At 42.0% G+C, this 21,885-nt stretch overlaps 1 protein-coding gene across 2 annotated transcripts in view; it reads right to left on the bottom strand.

The window, feature by feature from the left end:
• Window positions 1–2,687: 2,687 nt before the first annotated feature.
• Window positions 2,688–21,885, bottom strand: part of LMBR1L (limb development membrane protein 1 like) — a 56,609-nt gene continuing 37,411 nt past the window's right edge. Inside the window, exons 3-17 of one of the 2 annotated variants that reach the window (XM_044286126.1) lie at window positions 19,495–19,559; window positions 18,217–18,356; window positions 15,672–15,775; window positions 15,336–15,462; window positions 14,726–14,794; window positions 13,143–13,207; window positions 12,929–13,001; window positions 12,753–12,836; window positions 12,133–12,209; window positions 10,677–10,754; window positions 10,417–10,490; window positions 10,143–10,233; window positions 6,241–6,307; window positions 5,363–5,524; window positions 2,688–3,755 (exon numbers count right to left, since the gene is read on the bottom strand). In XM_044286126.1, coding sequence (XP_044142061.1) covers window positions 3,700–3,755; window positions 5,363–5,524; window positions 6,241–6,307; window positions 10,143–10,233; window positions 10,417–10,490; window positions 10,677–10,754; window positions 12,133–12,209; window positions 12,753–12,836; window positions 12,929–13,001; window positions 13,143–13,207; window positions 14,726–14,794; window positions 15,336–15,462; window positions 15,672–15,775; window positions 18,217–18,356; window positions 19,495–19,556 — 1,329 coding nt within the window. In that variant the 5' untranslated portion in view covers window positions 19,557–19,559 and the 3' untranslated portion in view covers window positions 2,688–3,699. The remainder of the gene's footprint in view (window positions 3,756–5,362; window positions 5,525–6,240; window positions 6,308–10,142; window positions 10,234–10,416; window positions 10,491–10,676; window positions 10,755–12,132; window positions 12,210–12,752; window positions 12,837–12,928; window positions 13,002–13,142; window positions 13,208–14,725; window positions 14,795–15,335; window positions 15,463–15,671; window positions 15,776–18,216; window positions 18,357–19,494; window positions 19,560–21,885) is intronic. The other variant, XM_044286125.1, reaches the window with a different exon arrangement.

Below are 21,885 nucleotides of genomic sequence, written 5' to 3'. Positions count from 1 at the left end.
AGTATGATGACACTCAGCCAATTTGCTGCAGAAACTTCTGCATACATGAATGGCGTACGAGAAATTTCTGCAACAAATCTGCTGTGTGTGATCATCCCCTTAAAGGGGTAGTCTACCTCCATTAGATGCCACTTATGCCATTCTATTTATAAAAAGAGAAGACTAAGGTTTTCCCATTTGGCAATGCAATAAGACTATTAAAGTTAAAGGGCATCGGTCACCAGATACTATACTAAGGGAACATAGTGGGTGTACCTTAAAGGGGTTGTCCAGCCTTTTCCAAGTCATGACCTATACTCCGGATAGGCCATCAATAGTTGATAGCAGGGGTGCAGGGTGACAGACCTCCGTCTGATCAGCTGTTTGGTGTAGCTCCATTGCACAAGCTGGAGCCTGAACGACACAGCTCAAAACTTCTAGTGAAGGGAGCTTGATACTAAAGGGTTGCACCGACTGCAATCAGCTAGTGATAGGCTATCACTTAATAAAGGTTGGGCAATCCGAGCAACTGGAGGGAGAATGAGACCCCACCAGCCATATCAGAAACACTGGGCTGTTATGTACCACATTTGCAGTGGAACATCAGATGCGCCCAATATGTTCCCTAAAGCCTAAATGAAAGAGCTCCGTCTATAGGTGCTATGGGTCTAAAATGTCTTCTACAGTAAAATATATATAAAAAAAAGGATACAACAAATAAAGTAACTAAACACTCAACAATTCATCCTCAAGTCCCAATTCTGGGATTGGGGTCACAGAAAGAAGGGAGAGGGTGATATTTTCTGTTAAAATTTAATGTCATATTTCTGCTCCCACAATTATTTTTGGGACGTTTCAGTGTACATGGACCATGTTTACGTATTCTTTTACCATCTATAATCAAAACTACAGCTTACAGAGTAATATTTGTTTAACAAAAATGTTTAAAAGCTGAGTAAGTCGACAAAAGAAAACTCAATGGCTTGTATGAAATCAATGTCAGTTGCGAGAACATTAAACTTATAGTCTGCTGCCACCTAGTGGCGGAATTTGCAATGGTCTGATAACATGTGCGTCATTTTCTATAGTTAAAAAAATATATTTAAAAACCTGATTGGTTGCATTCAGAGTTTTCAGACGACCGTGTTTCTGTGTCCCCATCTGTTACGCAATTTTGCGGAAAGGGTGCAGACCCATTTATTTCAACGGGAAAATAACCCGCAAAAAACATAGTGCATGTCCTATTCTTGTCTACAATTACAGACAAGAATAGGCATTTCTATCATAGGGGTGGCCATGTGCGTTCCGTAAAATGCAGACCGCAAAACACACACCCACAGCCGTGTGAATGTAGCTTTAGGCCCTTTTCATACGAGCAAGTATTCCGCGCGGGTGCAATGCGTGATGCGAACGCACTGCACGGAATCCGGACCCATTCATTTCAATGGGTCTATGTACATGAGCGTTGGTTTTCACGCCTCACTTGTGCGTTGCGTGAAAATTGCAGCATGTTCTATATTCTGCGATTTTCACGCAACGCTAGCGCCATAGAAGTGAATGGGGCTACGTGAAAATCGCATCTGCAAGCAAGTGCGGATGCGATGCGTTTTTCACTGATGGTTGCTAAGAGATGTTGTTTGAAAACCTTCAGGTTTTTTTATCATGCGTGTGCAAAAATGCATTAAATCGCATTGCACCCACGTGATAGAAACTGAACGCGAACGCAGACAAAACTGAAAGAAATTGCTTGCGAAATCACGCATTTTTCAGTGAAACGCATCCGCAAAGCATCTGGACCTAATCCGCTAACGCTCTTCTGCAAAGGGCCTTAATATGTAAAATGTTCTGCCTGCTGAAAGGTGGATACACGAATAAGTACATTGTTTGCTAATGAAAAGTCACCTAGTAACATTCTCAGATCTACACATTGTACACCAATTTGCCAAACACAAATGCCTTCTCCAAAAGGCAACTTTTATTACAGCAAACATTCATATATGCTAAAAGTAGTGCATCCATCTTGTGCCATCTCCTCCTTTAACAGAATCCGATAAAATTTCCTTTAGTTAAAATACATTTTACAAATGTGAAAAGTGATTGTTATATACACCACAGGGTGAACAACACTCCCTGATATGTGGCATCCTAGTAAAGGGCATCTGTTAGCAAATCTGTACCAATGAAACTGGCTGATCTATCGCATGTGCGCAGCTGAAGGCACCCGTGTTGTGCCTGCATAGTGGAGAAAAATAAAGTTTTAATATATGCAAATAACCCTCTAGGAGCAACGGGGGTGTTGCCTTTACTCTTAGAGGCTCAGCTCTCTCTGTAACTGCTGTGCCCTCTGCACTTTAATAGGGCCGGGCAGTGAAAATGTGATCATGCCTGTTGGTGTCAAAGTGCAGAGGGAGCGGCAGTTGCAGAGAGCAGATCCTCTAGGTGTAATGGCAACGCCCCCGTTGCTCCAAGAGGCTCATTTGCATATGTTAAAACATACATTTTCTCCGTAATGTGGGCACATATCTACGTGGGACCAACACAGATGCCTTAAGCTGCCAAGTGACACGTAACAGGTCAGTCAGTGTCATAGGTACAAATCTGCTGACAGATGGCCTTTAAAACCTGTGAGCACCTATAGACAAGTGAATTTCTTTGCTGACACAGTGAACTACATCTCTTTGATTTACACTTTAGGGTGTGTACTATTATTTGTGGTAAAAATCATATGCAGGTTAAAAGGTGGATGGCCGTGATTTTAGGTCATTCTTATGATGGTAGTTTGTAGGTCCCTCCTTAAACACGGAGCAGACGTAAAATACGTCCTCAGAAAGGTAGTGAAGGACTAATAAATAGAGAAAGACACGGCAGGACAAAGATTCACAGATCCTAACTGAGTTATGAGAGACTCCAGGGTACTACACACATTCAGAAACAGACAAGATCCAGGTACAAACACATAAAAATCTCAATCAAATAAAGTCACAGAAGAAGCCAGGCCCCTCCTCATGTGAGGGGCAGGAGAGTGTCTATAGGCTTTACTTTATAATGAGCTGGTGAACTCTTATTACTGAATGCCACCAGCATCTTATGAGATGGTAAAAAAACAAACGCCCAACAAGCTGGAGTGGAGTTCATGTAAACAAGCACTGGAAGAGTGAAGGAGACGGACAAAGTCTACTGATTTCCAGCAGTTTCATCCATCTGAGATGGTGCTGTGAAAAAAGTTCCATGGATTATTCATCTCAGAGGATAAAACTTCCAAGTCTCTTGCTACAACCAAACAAGGGTGGTCCACGGAGTAATGCTGGCATTGCACGTATCTCGTCAACGAACATACCCTTAATTAAAAAAATATGTAATAAAAATATGGGAAAACCAACACAAGTCTATCTCTACTCCTGTCCTATTCTTTAGCAGCAGAAATCATATTCAAACAATGTGAAGGGGGAGACTTCACCCCTGCAAGAACTGGCTCAGATTATTTTGGATCATCAGATCTTCATTCCAGTTAGCTAGCAAGAAAATGCTAACGATGTCATCTTGATAAATCCAGCAGATAGTGCCCGATCCAACGTTCCTGTCCCATGAAGTCATTCATGGGATGTCTTCACTGAGGTCCGCCAAGCTTGAACCACCGCCTGAGCCGACTGACCATCCGTAGATTTGAGCACCTGGATACCAGGTGCTTATCATATTGAAGGAGAACTCCTTGAAAGCAAGTCATGCCTTTCCTTGAGTACGAATTCTGTTCACAGGCAGAGATAATCTGTCTAGTCCTAAAAGAAGACAAAAAATAAAATAAATAAAATGGTGATCAGACAACAGGACTATTGTCCATATCTACCTATCCATAAATATCTGCATAGAGTAATAAATGCACACCCAAATGCTTGTCTACACAGGGTCTTTAGATACGTGTGCCATTCTTTTTCATTAAGGCATTAGGTTAAAGAAAAAGCATAAAGATTAATCAAATCGATCCTGCAGATCAAGAAAAAAAAATAAAAAAAAATTCACATTAACTAGGGAATGAACAGAACACTTCACCTTTCCAGCTAAAGATCCGTCAACTTCCCGGCTCTTCTTCTGTCATCCAAAATGGCCACCCTGCTTCTGAGACTACCTCATGCATACCGTGCCCTATGATTGGCCAGCACTGCAGGAAGTGTCTTGTACTACAAAACGGGTAGTGTGCATCAGGTAGTCCGAGAGGCAGTGCAGCCATCTTGGATGAGAGAAGAGGAGCCCGGAAATCTTAAGTGTTCTGCTAGTTTCCTAGTTAATATGAATTTTGGGGGAGATTTATCTAACTGGTGCAAAGTAGAACTGGCGTAGTTGCCCATAGCAACCAATCAGATGCCACCTTTCATTTTGGACAACGCTTTTGGAAAATGAAAGGTGGAATCTGATTGGTTGCTAAGGGCAACTAAGCCAGTTCTACTTTACACCAGTTTGATAAATATTTCTTGAACCGGAGGGTCACTTTAAGACGATCAAGTCGAGATAAACATTCTACATACCACCAAACCTGACTACATACTTCTTTACAGTCCCCATACCATCTAAGCCTAGGCTGTGAAAACAAACGCTGTGCTGTTGTACTGCAGGACTGTCAGCAGAACACTCTCCATACGGCCGGTATCAAACAGATCGGGGGAGGATTATCAAAACTGGAGCAGTTGCCCATAGCGACCAAACATACTCTAGATTAAAATTTTCCTCAAAATAAGCACTCCGATAGGCTGTAAAGGGAACGCCTCCACTTTTTTGCACCAGTTATTACTTCCAACTCCACCGCACACATGCGTGCTTGGCCGAGTATGCATGAGCTTTTAATAGGAGGAGGAGAATTATTTAGACAGAATCAGCCGGCATTCATCAAATGTGGATGGCCAAAAACAAATGCAAGAGCCCATAGTGTAAGCAAATGTAACTTTATTGTGAGGAGTCAGATCTGTGTTTACCTTCTAACAAATCCAGGTATGTTTTATACCCCCTTTTTTAAGCAGTTTTTTTTTAATGAGAATATTGGAGCAGGAAAGCGCTTAAGCAGTGGTGATTATGCAGGACCAGGCACAGCACAAAATGTGCTTAGTCAGAAATCTGAAAAATTATATCATCTCTACAACATTCCAATGTCAATAGGAGGTAAACCTATATAATCCCTCACTGCCCCCTGCAGGAAAAAGACCAAGGTGCTGTATTACATATCATATATAGCTAGTCCACAGAGAAGAATGAATGAAAATTATATATATCATGGTTGCTAAGAGCACAACAAAAACCAGTGTAACTTGATTTTAGCCATTCATAAGAAATGCCTAGCGATTACTCTGCCCTCATGTATTTAATGGCTCAGTGCTTTTCTAGACAGCGCTCTTACCAAATGCACGGATAAGCTCCGCTTGCATGGCCCAGGTAAACTTTTTCACGAGGCAAAGCGTGGCGAGTCCGGCAAACAAGATGTTGTACAGGAAGATCAGGTAAAAATTTCCCAGCCAATTGAAACGTCCAAAGTCACCCAGAAGGTCAAATCTGGTGATACCTTTGTACATGGGAAAAAAAACAATTACTTAGAAACACAGTGTTACAGTATTTTCCTCTCCATAAGACACACTTTATTGTGTGCGTGTGGTGGGGTGGGAGAATGGCAGTGCATCTTCTGGAAAGACTACTACCTTATGGAAGCACTCTGTACACATTAGGACCAGTCAATATAGCTCTCCTGGTGCTGGCTATACACACACCGCTCCCTGGTCTTCTCCGGGAGATGCACTGTCCTGACCGCATACAGGGTCAGTATGTAGTGTGTGCACTATGACCTGGTGCTGTGTAATGTCAGGTCACAGCGTAGCAAGGTGTCTGGAGAAGACCAGGGAGTGCAGGAAGAGTGTCTAGAGCAAGAGAGGGTCATTTATTTATTTTATGTCTGATCTGAGGTCTAATGAGGAATCAGGATCTGATCTGAGTTCTGAAAAACTTTCTTCCTCTAAATCCAAGGTGCGTCTTATGGAGCAAATTGGTTTAATTATTATGCGGCACAATATTTTCTGCAATTTTACAGAAGGAGAAGAAAGGAGAGAAAGGAAGAGTAAAGAAAGCAAAGAGGTGATGAAAAAGCTGAATTAAGGGCTCAAAATTCAGACATTGTTTTGAGTTTATCTGTAACATTATGAACGTCTGTTTTTGTGAGAAGAAATCTCCCAGAAGAATGTACACCATTACTGCAAATTGATTTATCTGAACATTTGTAAGACTTACCCAATGTTCTGGAGAAGACTGGGAGAGCAGAGCTGAGAACTAGCAAGGACACACAGTTTCCAATGATCTATAAAAGAAAGCAGAGGTTATGTGTGGTGAAAATACCATTCTCCACTTGTCTTAGGCTACTTTCACATTGGCATTTCTGGGTCCGCTTGTGAGATCCGTTTCAGGGCTCTCACAAGCGGCCCAAAACGGACCAGTTCAGCCCCAATGCATTCTGAATGGATAAGGATCCGCTCAGAATGCATCAGTTTGCCTCCATTCAGCCTTCATTCTGCTCTGGAGGCTGACACCAAAACGCTGCTTGCAGCGTTTTGATGTCCGCCTGACGACGCAGAGCCAAACGGATCCGTCCTGACTTACAATGTAAGTCAATGGGGACGGATCCGTTTTCACTGACACAATATGGTGCAATTGAAAACGGATCCGCCTCCCATTGACTTTCAGTGCAAGTCAAAACGGATCCGTTTGCATTATCATGAACAAAATCATTATTCATGGTAATGCAAACGGATCCGTTCTGAACGGATACAAGTGTTTGCATTATAGGTGCGAATCAGTCTGTGCAGATACCAGACGGATCCGCACCTAACGCAGGTGTGAAAGTAGCCTTACCTGAGAAATGCTCTTTGTGACCACTCGGGACAACATGAGAAAAAATAAATAAAAAGGGTTTTATAACCAGACCACCCATTCAGTACTAGAGGAAGCCATCACCATAAATCAGGATTTTATTACAGATTTATGATTTCACAGACCTTCTAGTTTAAAAGGCTTAAAGGGCTTCTGTCACCCCACTAAACAGTTTTTTTATTGAGTACTTATAATCCCTATACTGCGATTTATCCATACATAATGTGATTAATCATTTTGGTTCAGTAGATTTTGCTAAAAACTTACTTTTATAATATGTAAAATTACCTGTCTACCAGCAAGTAGGACGGCTACTTGCTGGTAGCAGCCGCATCCTCCTATCATAATGACGCCCCCTCCGCATGCTGATTGACAGGGCAAGCGAAAGGGATCGTTCTCTGCTGGCCCTGTTTGCATTCAAAATCTCGCGCTTGCACCGTACCGGTCTTTAATCGGCGCAGGTGCACCGAGAGGCAGGCGCTCGCTCAGCCACTCCATCCTCAATGCGCCTGGTGTAGATGTGACGTAATCGGCGCAGGCGCATTGAGGATGGAGCGGCCGAGCGAGCGTCCGCCTCTCAGTACGCCTGCGCCGTTTGAAGACAGGTACGGCGCAGGCGCCAGATTTTGAATGCAAACAGGGCCAGCAGAGAACGATCCCGTTCGCTGGCCCCGTCAATCAACATGCGGAGGGGGCGTCATTATGAGAGGAGGATGCGGCTGCTACCAGCAAGTAGCCGCCTGACTTGCTGGTAGACAGGTAATTGACATATTATAAAAGTATGTTTTTAGCAAAATCTACTGAACCAAAATGATTAATCACATTATGTATGGATAAATCGCAGTACAGGGATTATAAGTACACAAAAAATAAATAAAAATATAAAATGTTTAGTGGGGTGACAGAAGCCCTTTAAAATGAACAGATTATTACTCCTGAAGTCTTTAAGCACCTTTGGTGCCCATGGCAATTGTTTACGTTGAAAGAAAGGTTTACCTCCTCTTCTTGGACTACACCCTGTTTTATGAGACAATTATCCTACTCTGTATAAACTGTAAGTGGTGATGGAGATAAATATATAAAGCTCGCTCGCTTGTGTATTCCCCCCCCCCCCCAACCTTGACAGTTTATCATTCTTTGGGTGATGCCATTTGCTCAGTCTATGTATATTATATAGACAAATTGCTTTTGGTGCATTGTCAACGGTCTCTTACTTATCTGGTTGTTCTAGCCTGAACTTATTTCTGTGCAGTATTCAATAAAAATATAGGTTATAAAAGGTGATTTGGATCCCCGTGCTGATAAAGATACTTCTTATAAAATTGGCGCTCGTGTGTGGATGATGAAAACCACTCATATAGGTGGTCAGAATTAGTATATTATAGGTCCTCACCTCTGTCTAATACTCCGAAGATCATTGATGGTTTAGTGCAGGTGATCTTGTTATTCCTTCCCGAGTGTTGGTGGTAAAGCACTTGGTCTTCTCGGTTCCCCTCTCCTGCTGGCAGCTGGGGCGCGCGTGGGGAAGCAGACAGGAGTTAGTACGAGAACGTTCTTGTGTGACGTCACTCTTGCAGGTACGGATGCCTCCAAGGGTAACAACCTTCCGACGCGTTTTGGAACATGCGTGTTCCTTTATCATGGATAGGTAGATGTGTTAGTTCTCCTTGTTAAATAGGATTCCCGTTCCCATGACAACTCTTGTATAGTTCCATGTGGGTTAACTATTTACCTGCCTTTTGTTGTTCCTAACATGCCTCCAGCAGTCATCTTTTGTTTTTATTATTCTGAAATCAGTTTTTAGAAGTCCGTGCAGCAACTATTTTATGGGTAAAATCTTCCCATATATCTTATTTTATTAGAAAGCAGATCATTATTGGAAAGCGAATATTTCAATTTCTTGATTTAAGCCTCTAGGTGCCAGACTATTACGTTTATAAATCCACCTGCTTTCACAACGTGACATTTGTTTTATGTAGTCACCACCTCTCACGTCTATTTTTACTTTCTCAATCCCTCCAATTGTGAATTATTCGCTTTCCAATAATTATCTAATTTCTAATCAAATAAGATATATGGGAAGATTTTACCCATAAAAAAAAGTTTCTGCACGGACTTCTAAAAACTGCTTTCAGAATAATAAAAACAAAAGATGACTGCTGGAGGCATGTTGGGAACAACAAAAGGCAGGTAAATAGTTAACCCACATTGAACTATACAAGAGTTGTCACGGGAACGGGACGCCTATTTAACAAGGAGAACTAACATCTACCCATCCCTGACAAAAGGAACACGCATGTTCCGAAACGTGTCGGAGGTTGTTTTATCCTTCAAAGCATCCGTACCTGCAAGTGTGACATCACACAAGAACGTTCTCCGACTAACTCCTGTCTGCTTCCCCGCGCTTGCGCCAGCTGCCAGCCAGGGCGGCGTACGCAGGAGAGGGGAAGCGAGAAGACCAAGTGCTTTACCACCAACACTCGGGAAGGAATAACAAGATCACCTGCACTAAACCATCAACGATCTTCGGAGTATTAGACAGAGGTGAGGACCTATAATATACTAATTCTGAGCACATAAGAGAGTGTTTTTCATCATCCATACACGAGCTGCAATATTATAAGAAGTGTCTTTATCAGCGCGGGGATCTAATTAACCTTTGATAACCTGTATGCATATACTTCTGAGAGTCTGGGCAGAAGACTGTTTCGGAGACCCAGCGGCGATTTCCCTGATAGATATCAGGGAAATAAGACACACACATTAGCGGCAGCGCAGGTGTATACCTACTGTATTAATATAAATACAATTGAGTAAAAATGAACAGATGACACTCTATAGGATTTGCCATCTGCTATAGAGCTGAACATACCAAGTCATTCTGAGTGAATTCTTTAGACAAGAAGTTCACACTGAGGGAAGATCAGTAGCCAACGTTCTCAATCAGGTATTATTATACAAAATGTCCACCAATATTATCAACCATTAGTATATACACTAAACAGTGGCCTAATGTAGTTAAAATGATAAATTAATCAGATTAGCGACTACCACTTCTGCGTTATAGGTCACTTCATACACTTGAACAGAAATTTAGTGGTATAGAATTAGATTAGACCTTGGACTGTAGATGGTCCAGCTATCTGGCATGAGGTTGAGACTGGTCAAATATTTCCAGGCAATGCTGGACATGAATATGATCTTGCGTTCTCGTGTGGAATTATGCATTTACAACTTGAAAAATAAGACAAACAAGAAGTTCTTACTTTGGTCATGGTTGTGTTATGTTTCTGGGGCAGGAGTCGCATGAAGAAAGGAGAGCTGTAAAACCCAACGACAGACGCGGCCATCAAGTAGCTGGCGTGAGGTTAAGGATCCCAATCCACTCATACTACAGTTTTATACTATTTCATCGGGAACGGAGAATACTGATCATATGGTTTTGTGGGAAAACACTCTGTGGCACCAGCTGGCCTTTAACATGGCACTGAGACACGTAACTATGTCTACATCTTCACATGTTTTACTTTCAAAGGATACAATATGAGAACGACTTGCACAGCAGCTCCAAATGACCCAAAGACAGAGAAAGATACTTTTCCAAGCCGTGAGTCCTGTGAAACGCAAAACACAAAAACTTTCATTATTAAGATTCTGGACAATAATAGAACATTGTACATAAATGCAGAATAGATCAATGTATAACATGTAGATGTGTGGTCCTAGTCTTTTCAGCTACATTTTTGGCATTGGGGAGAGGAAAAAAAAAAATATTTAGTACAGCTAAAATGTAACAGTACCTGCATCCCTTTTGGCATGGCTGCGTCATCGATAAGAAGTTCCAAGACATGGAAGCAGACGATCAGTACAGAGATGCCCTTGAAGATAATAAATAGTCAACATGAGACTCTATAGGAGTAATGTCCAGAAGACACTTCTGTTGAAGCAACCTGCAGGCAGTTTAGACAATACGGTAGGTGGGAGGCGGGTCTCAGAGGTTTTCTATTGCATGCATGATACAATTTAGACATTTTAAGTAGGAAAAAAACCTTGTCATAGAAATTGAATGTGACTGATCTGGTCTAATGCTTGTTGGAACATATAAAACATAACACAGCATAAGGCCTCATGCACACAACCGTTGTTTGGGTCCGCATCCGAGCCGCCGTTTTGGCTGTCCGTGTGCTGTCCACATCCGTGACTCCGTTCTGTGGGCCCGCAAAAAAACAAAACAAAAAAAAAAAAACACAACATGTCCTATTCTTGTCTGCGCTTTGCGGCATTTATATATTGCCGGCGCCTGTTCCGTTCCACAAATTGCGGAAGGCAACACGGACGGCTTCCGTTTTGCAGACCGCAAAAAACGGCACGGTCGTGTGAATGAGGCCTAAGCTGCATCAGTGCTTGGGTAAGAAGACAGACCAGTAGAGCTCTGTTCAAATTTCCATCGGAAACTCTTTTAGAGCCGTCATTTTTGATGCTGCAGTATTCTTCCCATTTAAATGATGGACGCCATGCCAGAGACCCAACGCACCCATTATAAGTCTCATGATAAAGTGGCCAAATCAGTTGCTAATGTAATGACCAACTGCATTTTCTGCATTGGGATCCATTTAGGAGATTCAATAAAGTGCACATTAGGACAATGCAAGACGAATGGCATTGTGAATAGGGGGAAAACGGGTTGTGTCAGGTCCCACACAGTCATCAGTTTAAAACCCTTTGCTGTCAGGACTATTCTCATACTTCTGACAACATTAAATCTGAATTATAAAATAAAAAATAATCAAACCCACAAACTCTTATTGTCGCTAACAGCTAACACAGGGCATATTGTAAAGGAAGCTCCCTCTGCCACTTCATTGACAGGGACATCAAAGCTGGCCCTGACAATCTCACACCGGGGCCACTGCTCCGCTTCCACACAATGCAGAGACTGTTCATGCGCTGCTACCCAGAAGTGTATTGGAGCATGCGCAGCCACTGATACAGTAGTAGAAGCAGAGCTTCTGCACTTCCGGCACTACTCAGATCAGCAGCGTAAGCACCGTCAATCAAGCGGTAGGGTGAGTGTCCGCAGCTTCAGGGGACACCAGGTCGCAGGTGCAGAACTCTGCTAGATTAGGCATCTCGAATCACTCATCTCTACTAACTACCAAATGCAATCACATGCATTTTGCAAGGAACTAATATAAGCTTATCAGATCAGAGATAGTTAACTATAAAAAGGCTGTTCTGTAAATCAGAGGAACCTACCGTCAGTGCAAGAAGTAGTAACATGGCCAAGGGGTAGACCAAATTACGTTGCCAAGGAGAGGCTTTTCTTCTCATCTCTAAAAGGAAATAAAGTTATTATTTCAAACAAAGTCATTTTGGTTTAAGAAATAACTAGACAGCGACATCTCCACTTGAACTTTTCCATATTCATTCCATTTAGGCATACCAAACGTGGCCTCTAGATGGCAGAGTTTTACTCGTGAGTTTTACTTTTGGACTACTTGGCTTATATTGTATACCGACTCAGAATTGAAATGTCTTTATGACATAATTTAGACACCAGATTACTTCATTTTTACAAGTGACATAAATGCCGTCTTTTTGGTTTTGTGACATTTCACATACAATGGGACAGGGCAGACAAGTCAATAATTTGAATAAAAATATTTCATGTGCACACAACCCTTACAACTTTTAAACGATATAGGGGGAATTTATTAAAACTAGTGTTTCATATGCCAGGCTTAATCAGAAAATGTATTAAGGAGGCACCAGAAAGTGAAGTCTATGGCAGTTACTGGTGCATGCCCCAATAATTTACAGTGAACATCTATTTTAGAAAAAAGCATCATTACTTCAAGCACATCAATAAGTCTTACCTAATGTAATTCTATGGCTCTTTATGGCCAAAAGCCTTTTCTGTAGCGCCTCCATATTTAGGTTCAGCCAGCAAGAGGCCTTAGCTGTAAAATAAAAGCCCATAAAGTAATAAGAAAAAAAAAAACTCCAAGTGTTTGTCAACCATCAATAGTAATTTGATAGAGCAGGTACTTACTAGAGATCTTACGAGATATGGCCGCTTCTTCAAATGCCGTACAACTCAGGTGTTCTTCTAAGTTCTCCAAAAGCTGGGAAGGCAAAAACACAAAAGAGTGAAACGTGTGCAGATGGCTGGGATATGTTATGCTCCCATGCAGATGCAGTCACTATTGCAGTCTTTAATTGGAAGGCTAAAACAATGTGAAGCTGTGATCAGAATATACACCCACCCGAGGTTTGACCAGCAGTTTTCCAGTGACTGAGAACATCCGGGACAGTCCTAATGGAGTACAAACTGCAAAGGAGAAAAAATAATAATTAAAAATCAGTGAACACATACACAAAAGTAAAAACATCATTGGATAACTGAGAAAGTGCAGAAATGCTGGAAGACATACTATCTCTCTGCAGTGGCCGTGTCAGGTTACTGGAGCTCAGATACCATTTAAGCGATACCCCCACCAATCGCATACAATGGCTTACCCTAAGGATAGGTAATCAATATATGCAAACCGGAAAAGCCCTTTAAAAAGGCCATGTACACCTTTGGGGGGATTTTTATTTTATTTTAATTATTGCATTATACTTATTTTGAGCTAAAAATCATTTTTTTCAATTGGTCTTTATTAACAACATGGAATCCTTTTTTTTCTGTACAGAGCCGACATGCTCCACTAGCTGCCTGTGGATTTTTTGTCCTTTCCGACAGACTTCTTATATCTGCTCTCTGACATTATAAACACTCATTATAGCTCAGTTCTTATCTTACTGATAAAAATGTGGCTTAAGGTACTTTCACACTAGCGTTTTAGTTTTCTGGTATTGAGTTCCGTCATAGGGGCTCAATACCAGAAAAAAAATGCTTAAGTTTTATCCCAATGCATTGTGAATGGAAAGCAATCCGTTCAGTATACATCAGGATGTATTCAGTTCAGTCCCTTTTACAGTATTTGGCCTCATGCACACGACCGTTATGTCCCGTTTTCCGTGATTTTCTATTTTTTTCACGGACAACGGTTCGCAGACCCATTTAAGTCAATGGGTCCGTGAAAAAACACAGAGGCACACAAGATTGTCATCCGCATCCATTTTAATTCCTATCATTTGCATGGCAAACTTGACTTACATATTTTTTTTACTTTCCTTCATGTCTGGAGATCCTCCAAAAATAAAGAAAGACACACTGAAACAAAAACGGACACGGAACAACAGAACTCTTTTTTGCGGACTGTGCGTGAGGCCTTTGGCTGGAGAAAATACTGCAGTATGCTGGGGTATTTTCTCCGGCCAAAATTCTGGAACACTTGCCGGTTCTGGCATTAATTTCCATTGAAATGTATTTGCAATTGTCAGACAGATCCGGAAACAAATTATATCCATTTGCATACAGATTTCCGCATATGGATTCTGCCTGCCGGATTCTTCTAATGCTAGTGTGAAAGTACCCTTAAATAAGAGTTTATGACCTGTTAGTAGTTTAGAAATAAGGGTAATTAGATGACCTGCACAAAGTGAAAGTACCAGTTAAAATAAATATATATATATATATATATATTAACAGCTTAATATTTTTAACAAAGGCCAATTGAAAATATGATTTTTAGCCCAAAATTAGTTGAATGCAATCATAAAAAAAAAAAAAAAAAAAAAAAAAAAAAAAAAAAGAGAAGGTGTACATAGCTTTTAAACTAATGCTGCTACGTAGATTATCAGTACATCCACAGAAATAGCTAAATTGCTAACATGCAGAATGCCATTTCGGTGATTTGAATCCTTTCTTTGGTAGGAAAATGTATGTTTACATTATACTTACATAAAAGAAGCAGTACGCCGAACAGTGAGATGCCAGAGTACAGGTATGGAAGGTAGTATTCCCAGAGATCTGAAAGAAGAGAGAGACGCTATGCAAGGCTGTCACTTCTCCATTAGGGCCAGCGTTTAAAGAGGAGTTCCACCCAAAATGAACATAAAATGTATTTATCTAGCACCACCATATTCAGCAGTGCGTTACAAATTTATAGGGTTTATGTATGAAACAAAACTGGCTAATATGCAACAAACACTAGGAGTCAGGGCCCTGCTCGCAAGAGCTTACAATCTATGAACATAGCCTACATTACGAAAAAACAGAAGAAGTCAGTGACGGTAGCTTGGCAATAATGCTCATTTTGCCAACAGAGATATTGGCATTTTTCTGATTCACTGTAAAAGGTGCAGCTGAAGAATCATGCCATGCTATTCCTTCTGAGAAAACCTCCCTGACCCAATCAATGGGGGTTATCAGGCGCCATTGGCTTCATTCACACTACAGAGCATAGTTTTTCTGTTCCTAGAATGGAACAGAAAGGGAAAGAACTATGCCAATGTTAATTAAGCTTAATACAAAACGCTTCAGCCTCTAACTTGTTAACTAAAAGACATACCATACAGAGATTCTCTTCCAGCAGCATCATCGTCTACAATTGCAGACGCCACCCATAGGATGCCAAAGACCAGGAGGGTGAGAAGCAGAAGAACTACTGAGGTCTCATATACCCTGGACATGACTCCCTAGAGAAATGACAAAAAAAAAAAAAAAAAAGGAACAGGAATGGTTAAAGACTTATAACTACACACAGAACAGCACCCACAACACCTTACCATAGGGCATGTTCACACAACAGTTCTAAGACTAGAGACAGATTCTGTATGAGCACTGGTTCACAATCGCCACTAAGGCACACAAACATGGGGAAGATGCACAGGATGACAGTTTTTACCTTTTTTGATCCTGCAAATCCTTCTGCCTCAGTGAAGAAATATGCAAACGGCATCAGAAATACCAATGACAGATTCGAGAAGAGAAACACCAAGTTCCATAGGCCTACAAAAGGAAAGGAAAAGTGTTAACTGGTGGTGGATAAAGTGCTACATCCTATATGAATGAACATTTGTAGGCCAATTATTAGTTTCAGGGAATTGTCCTACGCGTTTCTCAGTCCTTAAAGGGCTGCTAATATTGATAGCCCATCCACAGGAATGGCCATCACCATCAGATTGCTGGTGTCCTACACTTTGGCAGCCCAAAACAGCTGATCGGTGCAGATGCCAGAGATACTGATAGCCTATCGTGAGAATAGGTCAATATTTACTAACCACAGTGCTGCACCCCCTACATCTACATCTCTTCTAATTTCTATTTGCCACCCTATCCATGCTCGAAGCTTTGCCACAATTACTGCTGATATGGGGACTTGATCAGGATTCACTAATACCAAACAACGCTGAGGGTGCAATTCTACCCACTAATTTAAAATACTTACTAGAGGGCTGGTGAATGGCTTGCCACATATGGTCGTTCTCTCCACATCCCTCACCAGCTTGTGGGTGAAATGAATAATTTCTTACTGCCCTGACTTTGAAGGCCTACCCTCAGCATATGCCATCACTATCTGATAGTGGAGGTCGACACCCATGCCAATCAGCTATTCTGAAGTAGCTGCAGAGTCAGAACTAGCTCCTTCCACTGCACAATGGACAGAACTGTATACTCCGACTGCTGCAGAACAGGGGTGTTAGGCCTCTTTCACACGAGCGAGTTTTCAACGCGGGTGCAATGCGCGACATGAACGCATAGCACCCGCACTGAATCATGACCCATTAATTTCAATGGGTCTGTGCACATGAGCATTTTTTTTTCATGCAACAGTTCTGGATTGCATGAAAAACGCAGCATGTTCTATATTCTGCGTTTTTCACGCAGCTCTGGCCCCATAGAAGTGAAAAACGCATTGCAACCGCGTAGAAAAAAAACTGACCTGAATGCAATCGCAGACAAAACTGACTGAACTTGCTTGCAAAATGGTGCAAGTTTCGCTGAACACACCCTGAGCCAATTAGCCACACTCATGTGAAAGAGGCCTTAGACCCCTGTCGATCAGATACCGATGGCCTATAATGGGGTTAGACAACCCCTTTCCTGTTTGGGAACAAGTGCTTACTGACACCTTTGTGAGTCCATTCAGTGAGTTGCATGCACTAGTTTCCATTAAAGGGATTCTGTCACCTCCCCTAACCCAAAATCGGATTTTAAAGCAGTCACGCAGCACAGCTTACCTTGAATAGGCTGTGCTCCTCTATCTTGTAATCCGTCCAGTAGTTTAGGAGAAAAACGACTTATGATTATGCAAATTAGCCCTGAAGGTGCCCAGAGGGGCGTTTTGTTCCCCCTAGTGTGCCCAGTAACGCCCCTCTTACAGTGCTCATAAAAGTCGATTTTCTCATAAACTACTGGACGGATTACAAGATAGAAGAGCACAGCCTATTCAATGTAAGCTGTGCTGCATGACTGCTTTAAAATCCGATTTTGGGTTAGGGGAGGTGACAGAATCCCTTTAAAGAGGGCACTGAAAGGATGCTTTAACCTAACGAGGGTCTGTCTTGGGGATTGGTTACCTTTAAATTTGCATACCCTTAAAACTTCAGGGACAGGACTCCTCAGGTTAATTTGCATATGTATCAAATCAGGGTTTTTACACACTAAAAGCACACAGAGCTATGGGACTGGCTATTGCGGATGTGCTAGCGGCCATCTAGCAACCCATGTCCTCAGCTCTATACACAAAATCCCAGTTACAGGTTCCCTTTAAGTTGCTCATGAACAGAATCTTTGAAACAGAACAAACAAAAGAAGAAAAAGGGAAGTGTGCAAACAAGCAGCTGTAATACTAAACAAATGGCCCAGTGATCGCATCATGAGGAGATCTTTATGTGGGTCCTTTGTACTGCTGGATATTTCACTCCATAAGTTCCTAGAAGTATGGCGTGGAAATTACTTCTGGTATGAAAATGGAGACGCAGATCGCACTACTCGCTGAACCACTTCACTCCAAGCAATAGGTCTGGTCTTGCCTTTAAGGCTGTATTACACAGCCGGAAAGGCAGATTGTCGGGAGGGAAGCTAGCAGAGGAGACCGCTGGATATTTACATGCAGTGATCATCTCTGCAGCACGGGGATGAGTGATTGCCATGCCATTGCTCGTCCCCATAATGTCTAGTGGTTTGCCAGCAGATCGCTATTAGACAGCACGATCTGCCGCATGCAAACGATAATTTTTTTTTTTAACATGTCAAAAGATTTGGATTGCCCGATGATTGAGCAGTATTACACTGACAGATGATCACTAATGAGACTTCATGTGAACGCTCGTTAGCGATCATCTGCCGAAAAACAGTCAGTGTAATAGAGGCTTTACTCTGAAGAGCCAGTGATCGGTATTTTTATTTTCCCATAAAAGTACCAAGAATGTTTAGCTTGCACTTACCATGGATGAGGGATCCATTGAGCCACTGGATGTAGTAGTTGTGTGGCATGGAGAGTAGGACCTCATTACTGATGATGGAGAAGGGCAGCAGGAGTACGGCCCCCACGGAGATAGCAAGTGTAAATGTGCACATCCAGAGCCTGTATAGACACACAAGATCATATTACTACAGCAAACAGGTACATTTAGAGAATGACTGCTATAAGGCACACATATTTGTGATCAGAGCACATGTCCGCTTTCTCCCATCTCCTGGGCAGTTTCTACTAGACATGACCTGTTGTGCATTAACGCACAATGCAGGCACGTACACGATGGGGTGTTATACTCAAATCTTGCAAACGCTAAAATGTCTTGGGAGGGGTGGCTTAGGAATACATGACCACAGAGCCCATGGGTTCTGTTTTTTTCTCTTTACCAGAAGGTTTTTTTTGTGGCAGATTTTTAATGGGCAGATTATTGGGACTCCGCTTTCGTAGAAACGTTCACCCCCATTAATCTGCCCGACAATCGGATAAGACTAGGCTCACACATGAGGTACATTTTAGATTTTCTGAAAGCCAGATCTCTTTCCTGCACTGATGACTGCAGATGAGGTACTGGCGTGACTAGAATCCTAAATTATGTCTCAAAGCCTGCTTGAAAAGGTTGAACATTAATCTCTGGAAAAGCTACTTTCCAGCTCGTGCCACCATAGGTACATCTTCCTTTTCTGTTGGAAAAAGAGCTAATCTGCATACCTGTTCAGGTAGAGAACCAAAATATTTTTTTATTGGATGTGCCCGATCCAGTATATGCCTATATGACACAGACAGCACCCGACAAACGACATTGACTAAAAGGAAGAGAATCGGAGGTGGCACTCCAGAGAAAATGCAACTCCTCTGGTTTATACCAGATGCAACGTTTCGGCTAACCAGACTTTCTCAAACGCCACCGACTATCACAAGGTCTTTTGGGTTTCAAGCATGCTGCCAGACAAAAACACTGCCGCAGTAGTATTTTGTCAAGATTTTTTTTACTGGAATCCGCGATGAAGGCTCCTAAAGAAACCTCCACCGTAGATGTGAACTGCGCTATAGCTGGATACCACCCACAAACACTTACACTCAGATGTCAGTATATACATGGAGGAATGGTTTGACCAGATTTGTGTTAAAAGGGACTCTGTCACTACAATTTTGGAGTATTAACTGCAATAATACATGAAAAGTACTGCAGATAATTAGTCCGGTTCTCTATTTTTTTAGAGCTGTATGGAAATACATTGTGACTCACCTAATCCTATATGTAGCATCTTGAAATTGTGGGTGTAGCCATCCTGAGATCAAGCGGGCCATTTACTGTAATTAATATTAAATCCTTCACACTACAGTATAGACAAAATAAGTCCATAATACCAGAGTATGTTAGAACATGAGACAGGTCAATCCTCCTCATAGTTCATAGAAGTCAACCTACAATTTTTATAAATGGGCTGCATATTACAAAGAGCAAATACCTATAGTCTACAACACAATACATGCTATGGTAGACGGAGTACACCTATAGCAACAAGAATAAAGACGCCCATTGCCGGCTGTGCTCGGAGAACTGCTTAGCCAAAAGCGAATTATTTTGTATTTCGTAACCACATGCCGATAAAGCCTAAGGATGTAGAACCCATATCATGATGCATGGCTGCTTTGTTAATGCAGGATTTATTACCCACTAGCAGAAGGACCCGGCTTTGCACGGGTATATTTCATTTTAATGTTTCCCTGTGTCGTAAAAAGATATCAACAGTTTCCCCCATAACAGTGACCTTTACAATACCCCCCCTTTTTTTGAATGCCCTCCACAGCGCCCAAATGTTTAATAGTGGCCCCTGCCCCCCATGCATGTAGCAGTGTAGTTGTGCCATCATACGTCATATGACTGAATATTTAAGGACCTCCGAACTGCTAAAACCTGGGATCAGTTGTTATGGCAACCTGGATTAGGACCTGTGAGCTTCTATTGGCTGATAAGAGACATGTGACTGTGTAAATGGCAGTTCGGATTTAGGTGAAAGACTTGCTGACTTCTATTGGCTAATACAGGTAATTTTTGGGGAAAAGTCTCAGGAACGTTAAGTGCTAAAGAGCCGAGACCCGGTTTAAAACCTTCCCGGACACCTGATGTACCTGTGTGCCAAATTTGGTGAAGAGATATATATATATATATATATATATATATATATATATATATATATATATATGAGATAAGTTGATAGAGGTTACGTTAAGGCATTACTACGCTATAGTTATAATGCATTTTACCTGAATAGTAAAGGATCACATTTCACAGCCGAGAGGAGATTCCATGGGTCAATATGACAATCACTGTGATTGAACGTCTTGTACGGAGAGAATTCGAACTATTGCCGACAATGGCTAGTGCTAAGTAGTTGAGAGAGCAACGTGACGTCTAGGGGAGAGTGATGATGCAAGGCCATGTACGCTCGCTGAGCCAGAAAAATAACAGGAAGCGGAGACACGCCGCCTGTTCACGCACTGGGTGTGATCTGTCACAGGTAGGTAAAGCTCAGCAGAAGTTCAAGTCAAGCCAGTAAAAGCAGTTTTGAGGAAATGAACGCAAGTAATTACCTCAGTAGGATATTCATAGAGAGGTCATTGCGACTTCATTTCTAAAAATTCTCTTTTAAAGGGACATTACGCATCAGCTTCAAAGATTAGTCACAGCTATTTGCAGAGCAGTTGAATACAGTGTATGGTTTCCTATTTACCAGCCATTACAGGTGAAGTACAGGCGGACTGGTCGTCAAAGGGATTAACAGGACGTGGACTAAAATCTACGTCACTACGATTACCTACCTACCCCCCCCCCCCCCCAAATCTCCACTTCTCATGCTCAGCACCGCGATACTTGCTGAAGATATTCAGAATACTGTGGTGTATTGTGTTCTAGCTTCATTAAAGGGGTACTTCCATAAGAAAATTTGGCATCAATCCACATGATTGGTGCTAAATATGCAACTCCTAAACATCGAACCAACGAGTACCCGGTGTGAATGGACCACTGCTCCATTCACCGTGTATGGGACTAAGTGAAATAGTGAGTACACTGTGGGATCCCCTGCAGTTATACATTTATCACCTATCCTCGGTAAAGGCGATAAATGGCATTTATGGGAAACCCCCTTTAAAGGAAATCTGTCACGTGGATAATCGCTATTGAAGTAAAGCCATGGCCTAATAGCACTTAGTACCTTATTTCAAGATGTGCCTTTGTTCCAGCAATAGATGTTTTCTATCTTCTAAAAATCCAGTTTATTTGGTATGCAAATGAGCCAGTAAGGTGCCCAGAGGGGCGTCACTCTTGCAGGAAGGAGCCCAGACACGCCCCCTGCTAGTGCCCAAGCCCACCCTCATGCTGGGAGCAGGGAGTAAAGGGGGGCAGAGTTATGGCTTGAATGTGACGTAGGAGGGGTGGGTGGACACATTTTGGCAGGAAGGAGCCCAGGCACGAGCGACACCCCTCTGGGCACCTTACTGGCTCATTTGCATACCAAATAAACTGGATTTTCAGAAGATAGAAAACCTCCATTGCTGAAACAATGGCACATCTGGAAATAGCGATTATCCTGGTGACCGATTTCCTTTAAAGCGAATAGTCAGCTCAGAAACA

The sequence above is a fragment of the Bufo gargarizans genome, chromosome 3, assembly GCF_014858855.1.
Source record: "Bufo gargarizans isolate SCDJY-AF-19 chromosome 3, ASM1485885v1, whole genome shotgun sequence".
NCBI lineage: Eukaryota > Metazoa > Chordata > Amphibia > Anura > Bufonidae > Bufo > Bufo gargarizans.
The sequence above is the reverse complement of the archived record's forward strand: the minus strand, read 5'-3'. Positions and strand labels throughout refer to the sequence as shown.